Source organism: Solanum lycopersicum, chromosome 3 (assembly GCF_036512215.1).
Source record: "Solanum lycopersicum chromosome 3, SLM_r2.1".
Lineage (NCBI taxonomy): Eukaryota > Viridiplantae > Streptophyta > Magnoliopsida > Solanales > Solanaceae > Solanum > Solanum lycopersicum.
The window spans coordinates 54,487,482-54,493,661 of record NC_090802.1 but is presented as its reverse complement, the minus strand read 5'-3'; the positions used below and the strand labels follow the sequence as shown (position 1 = coordinate 54,493,661).

The 6,180-nt window shown below is 31.8% G+C and overlaps 1 protein-coding gene across 1 annotated transcript; it reads right to left on the bottom strand.

The window, feature by feature from the left end:
- Nucleotides 1–4,657: 4,657 nt before the first annotated feature.
- LOC101259320 (short-chain dehydrogenase reductase 3b-like) lies at nt 4,658–5,890 on the bottom strand. The gene is made up of 2 exons (XM_004235190.4): nt 5,755–5,890; nt 4,658–5,681 (listed from the first exon to the last, which is right to left on the bottom strand). The coding sequence occupies exons 1-2, from the start codon at nt 5,769–5,771 to the stop codon at nt 4,919–4,921; spliced, it is 780 nt and encodes a 259-aa protein (XP_004235238.1). The 5' UTR covers nt 5,772–5,890; the 3' UTR covers nt 4,658–4,918.
- Nucleotides 5,891–6,180: the final 290 nt, after the last annotated feature.

The window sequence follows — 6,180 nt, the reverse complement described above, 5'->3', positions numbered from 1 at the left end:
ACTAATTTTTGGCATGCTCGTTTGTGTCATATTAATGATTGTTATGTTGGAATCATGAGTAGTTTAGGATTAATCCCAATGGTTAAAAAGAATTTTGAAAAGTGTGAGTCTTGTAATAAAGTCAAGATCACTAAAAGGCCTCATTTTCAAGTTGAAAGAAACTGATTTGTTAGAATTAGTTCATACTGATATTTGTAAACTTGGTGGAATTCTAACTCGTGGAGGTAATAGATATTTTATCACTTTCATTGATGATTTTTCTAAGTTTACATATGTTTACTTGATGAAAAATAAAGTGATGCTTTTGAAAATTTCAAAACTTATCTCAATGAGGTTGAAAATCAGTTAAAAGAAAAATAAAAAAAATTAGAAGTGATAGAGGCCGTCAATATGAATCAAATGAGTTTAATTTTTTTGTTAGATCATTGGGAATAATTCATGAAACTACTCCTCCTTACTCTCCTTCGTCTAATGGAGTAGCAGAAAGGAAAAATAGAACTTGGTTGAATTGACTAATGTCATGCTTATTGAGTCAAATGCACCTTTAAATTTTTTTGGGTGAAGCTATCTTAACTGCTTATTATGTGTTGAATCGTGTGCCTCATAAAAAGTCTAAATTGACACCTTTTGAATTGGGAAAAGGTACAAGCCAAGTTTGGATATCTAAGAGTTTGGGGTTGTCTAGCCTTTGTGAGGCTAATGGATCCCAAGATTACAAAGTTGGGTAAGAAAGTTACTACTTGTGCTTTTCTTGGTTATGCTTCAAATAGTACAGCCTATAGATTTTTTAATCTTGAAGATAATATTGTAATAGAATCTGGTGATGCTATTTTTCATGAAAATAAATTTCCTTTTGATACTAAAAATAGTGGGGGTCAAAGGATTGAACAAAATATTTTGTCACTACCTAGTTCTTCTACTTCAACTTTGAAAAATAAAGAAGTTGTTGATTTTGAGTTAAGAAGAAGTAAAAGAACTAGAGTAGAAAAAGATTTTGGTTCTGATTTTTATGTGTTTAATGTTGAAAATGACCCTCTAACTTTGAAAGAAACATTATCTTCATATGATTCTATTTTTTGGAAAGAGGATGTAAATGATGAAATGGAATCTCTAATTTCTAATAAAACTTGGAAGATAGTTGATTTATCACCGGGTTGTACAACAATTGGTTGTAAATGGGTCTTACGGAAAAAGTTGAAACCGGATGGATCTATTGATAAATACAAAGCTAGTCTAGTTGCAAAAGGTTTTAAACAACTAGAAGGCCTAGAATTTTTTGAATACTTTTTCTCCGGTAACAAGAATTACATCCATTAGACTTTTAGTTCCTATGGCTGCAATTTTTGATTTGCAAATTCATCAAATGGATGTAAAAACTTATTTTCTAAATGGAGACCTAAATGAAGAAATATATATGGACCAACCCGAGTGTTTTGTTGAAGCAGGCCAAGAAAGCAAAGTATGTAAACTTACTAAATCCCTATATGGCTTGAAACAGGCACCAAAGCAATGGCATGAAAAGTTTGATTCATGCATGATTGAAAATGATTTTAAAACAAATGAGTGTGATAAGTGCATATATCATAAGTCTTGGAATAATTCACATGTGATCATTTGCCTATATGTTGATGATTTGTTGATCTTTGGCTCTAAAATGAATGTTATTGATGAAGCTAAAAATGTTTTTAGAAGCCATTTTGATATGAAAGATCTTGGTGAGGCAAATTTTATTCTTGGAATAAAAATAACAAGAACATGTGAGGGGATTTTCCTTGACCAGTCACATTATGTTGAGAAAATTTTGAAAAAATATAACTTTCTTGATTTCAAGCATGTTGCTACTCCTTTTGATTCAAGTGTTCACTCATTTCCTGTTGAAAGTGAAAATAATGTAATAAATCAAAAGGAATATGCTAGTATAATCGGAAGTTTGAGATATGTGACTGATTGCACTAGGCCTGATATTGCATATGCAGTAGGAGTACTTGGCAAGTTTACAAGCAAGCCAGGTAATGAACATTGGCATGCTATAACAAGAGTTATGAGATATTTGATTGGAACAAAAAATTGTGGTTTGTTCTATAAAAAATATCCGGTTGTACTTGAAGGCTTTTGTGATGCAGATTGGAACACTTTGTCAGGTGATTCCTATTCTACCACTGGTTATGTCTTTACTTTAGGTGGTGGTGCTGTTTGTTGGAGATGAAAAAAACAAACTATAATTGCTAGCTCTACCATAGAGGATGAACTAATTGTTTTAGCTTCATCTAGTGAGGAAGCGAATTGGTTAAGAGATTTATTGTTTGAAATTCCTTACTTTGAAAAATCAATTCCTCTTATTTTAATTCATTGTGATAGCACCGCTGCAATTGGTATAGTTCAAAATCGTTATTACAATGGTAAATTCAGACCTATAAGGAGGAAACACAGTAATGTAAGATCGTATTTGAATTGGTACCATTAATGTTGATTATGTCAAATCTTGTGATAAACTTGCAGATCCTCTTACGAAGGCCTTAACAAGAGAAAAGGTCTAGAGCACGTCGAGGGTGATGGGATTGAAGTCTACAAATCCTTGAGTCATATATGAGGAAACCCAACCTGGGGACTAGAGATACTATAACCAGGTTCAAAGGGAAAAACTAATCATATGATGACTTGTTGTGAAAAATGCACTATTTTTTCCCTCCCTATGATGTGAGTGCATTATTTCCTGTAGTTTGTGAAGGTTGAGTTGATAAAACTCTTAATGAATATCTGTAGCCCGTATGGGTGGAGTGTTAATCTTACAGGAGCACTCTCGACAGATTTCACCTATGTGATGTGCGGAAGTAGGTCGCTTCCTATGAGAATGGGGCTTATTCTCAAATGCACTCATGAAATCGGGATAGCACATGGCCATAACGTGCTGGCTGTTAAAGCTCATGTCAACACCTTGCTTATTATGTGTGAGTAGTGATATGTTATTTCCCTTAAGCAGTCATAGTTCAAATCTGAGACCACTACGACTCTGGAGTAAAAGTTACTGTTTCATTAAGTGGAGATTCAATGCAGCGCACACCTTCATTATGCATAGTAGTCTTCCTTCAATTGATATACTCTCTTATCTAAATATTAAAATGAGTGGTGGATTGTTAGGTTATTAGCATTTTAATATTAATATTTAACATATTAAATTGCTTTATTTTGGAGTTATAAGAATGAACATTGGAATGGATGACTTATACATCATCCATTAGCATTGGTTATCCATCAATGTATTTCATTCTTAATTCCTCCATTACTCTTTGTAACCTATGTAACCTGTGTAACTCTCATTGTAACCTATGTAACTCCCATTGTAACCTATGAAACTTCTAAGACCATTATCTTCACTATTTACTACCTCCATTATCCTATTCATTGCTAGGAAGACTTCTTGTAGTGTAAATAGTGGTAGTCTTCATTTGGTTTTATAGACACACAATTCATAAGAGAAAACAAAGAGTGAAAGAGTTAGTCTAAAAGAGAGTTCTTATTAGTTGAAGGGAGGTGTTCTTTTTTGTGGAGCTTTGGACTCAACTATTGTCCAGAGTTGTTGAGTTATACTTTGTGAAGGCTGTTATATCATGGAGGGGACAAGTCAAAGAGGACTACTGTTGGACCGGTGAAATCATTTGCTGCAGTGGGCTTGAATCTCCTTAAAGAGAGCGAGATATCCGTGCCTCAACCTGAAGAGATTAATTTCTTCATTTTATTTTCAATTGTAATCTTGCAATTTTATTATCTTGTAAGTTTTTCACTAACAGAACCATACAATTAAAAAGTCTTCTATCTTCTTTAATTTTTTAAACTTCATTTTAAATTAAACTAAATTATTCTTTTTAAAACGAAGAAAATAATATATCAGATAAATTAAATTAAAATAAGATTAAGATATTGAGCCCGATAACAAATGTGTCCAGTAGAAATAGAAAGAGAAAAGACAATGAAGGAAAATGACAATTATTTGGCCCCACATAAAGTGGGGTAAGGAAAGAGAAATTCCGCTGCTCTTCTGTCAATATCAACTTTGGCGTTAGAAATTTTCAGTAATTTGGTACTCTCTCTCTTTAAAAATATAATAATTTAATGTTTTTAATTCATTTTAAAAAGAATGTAACATTTTATTTTATTTTATAAGATATTAATATTTTATTTTTAACTCGACATATTTAATAATATAAATTAGAGATTATTTTAAAATATTTGACATATAACTTTAATTAGAATCACAAAATTAAGAAATTAAATTTTCTTTTTTCTTAAATTTCATTTAAAATCAAAATTAAGACATTATTTTAAAATAGAGGGAGTACTATAAAACATGGCTTCAAATACGTATAATTTATTTATGTAAATCTTAATAAATATTGTGTAATACTTTTTCCATCTCATTTTATATGATATTATTTTCTTTTTGGTCAGTCCCAAAAAAAATGTCACATTTTCTTATATAGAAAGTACTTTAAGGTACAATGCTTTTTTTATCCTTTTGGTCCCACTTAATTAAAGTATACTACTCTAATATATTTATGAGGAGAGAGAAAAGTAAATTTATTTTTTTAAATGGGATAAACATTTCAAAGTCTTCTTTATTTCTTAAATACTATGTCTAATTAAATGTTGTCACACAAAATGAAATGAAAGAAGTATTATTTTTGTAAATAACATATTTCCTCCGTTAAAATAAAAAACCTTATGACATATTTAAAATCACAAAGATATTTAACATGACTTTTAACTTCAAAACTAAAAGATTAAACTAGAATATTTTTTTAAAAACGGATAGAATATTATTTAAGTTGAAAAATTGGAAACAAGTGAAACAGCAGTACACTCACAAGGTGAGGATTTATTGTAACTTCCAACACACCAACACCAGACACTTGACAATTATTTATTGTAGCTTCAAAATAGAACTAAGTCCGCCATCGACAGCCAAATTTTGACCACTTGTGTAAGCAGATTCATCAGACGCCAAGAAAAGTGCTGATTGTGCTACATGCATTGTGCTCAACGTAACACCTTTCAAATTTGCATTTCCATTTATTGCTGCTTCCAGTGGAGCCGCATCTAACCCATATGCTTTGCACACCAGCGGCGTCGCTATTCCATAAGGTGACACCCCATTCACCCTAATCCCATATGGACCTAATTCACGTGCGGCCGCTTTCACAATGCCTACAACTGCGTGCTTTGACGCAATGTAGGCTAACGAAGCGGCCCCAGCTAGAATACCCTCTAAACTCACGTTACATATAATGGATCCCCGAATTTTCTTATCAACCATAACTCTAGCCGCGTGCTTGACTGCTAACGCGGATCCTCTTACGTTGACAGTCATTGTCTCATCGAAGGCTGTCATGTCCATGTCGAGGACGCTGCAGAAGTTGAGCGTCCCGACATTACTAAACATGATGTCAAGAGTAGCATATTTCTGTACCGCGTAAGCTACGGTATCCTCAACTTGCTTCTCGTCTGTGACGTCACAGTGGCGGTAAGTGGCTTTGTGGATTCCGATGGATTGGACTACTTGGAGACCGAGTTCATCTTGAATATCGGCAACGACAACACGAGCACCATGTTGGACAAACAATCTAGCACTTGCTTCTCCAATGCCACTTGCACCACCTGTTATTATAGCCACTTTGCCCTCCAACCTACATCATCAAACATTTTATTAAAGCTAAAAATAGTTCACAATCAATGTATTTATTTACACCATTAATTTACCTGAGCTTACTTGCCATTATGCAACTTCCTTTGCAGCTACTGTATGTATGTTAAATTTACTAATACTAATATATATAGAAGAGGTGTGACAAGCATTCTCGAAGCCTGTTCGGATTAGCTTAAAAGATGGTTAAATTAATTTAAAAGTTAATTATTGATTTAGTTAAGTGTGATAATTTTTAAAGTGATTTATTTTAAATTAAAAAAAAAGTTATTTTAAGTCGAAAATTAAAAATTGAGAAAGAATTATTTTTTTTTAGCTTAAAAGCTCTTTTAAGTTGATCAAATATTTTATTTTTTTATCTTTTTTTTTTATTATTATTAGTATTATTATTAGTAGTAGTATTAATATTTTATTATTTTATTATTATTATTTATTTTACTATTCTTTATTATTATTATTATTATTATTATTATTATATATTA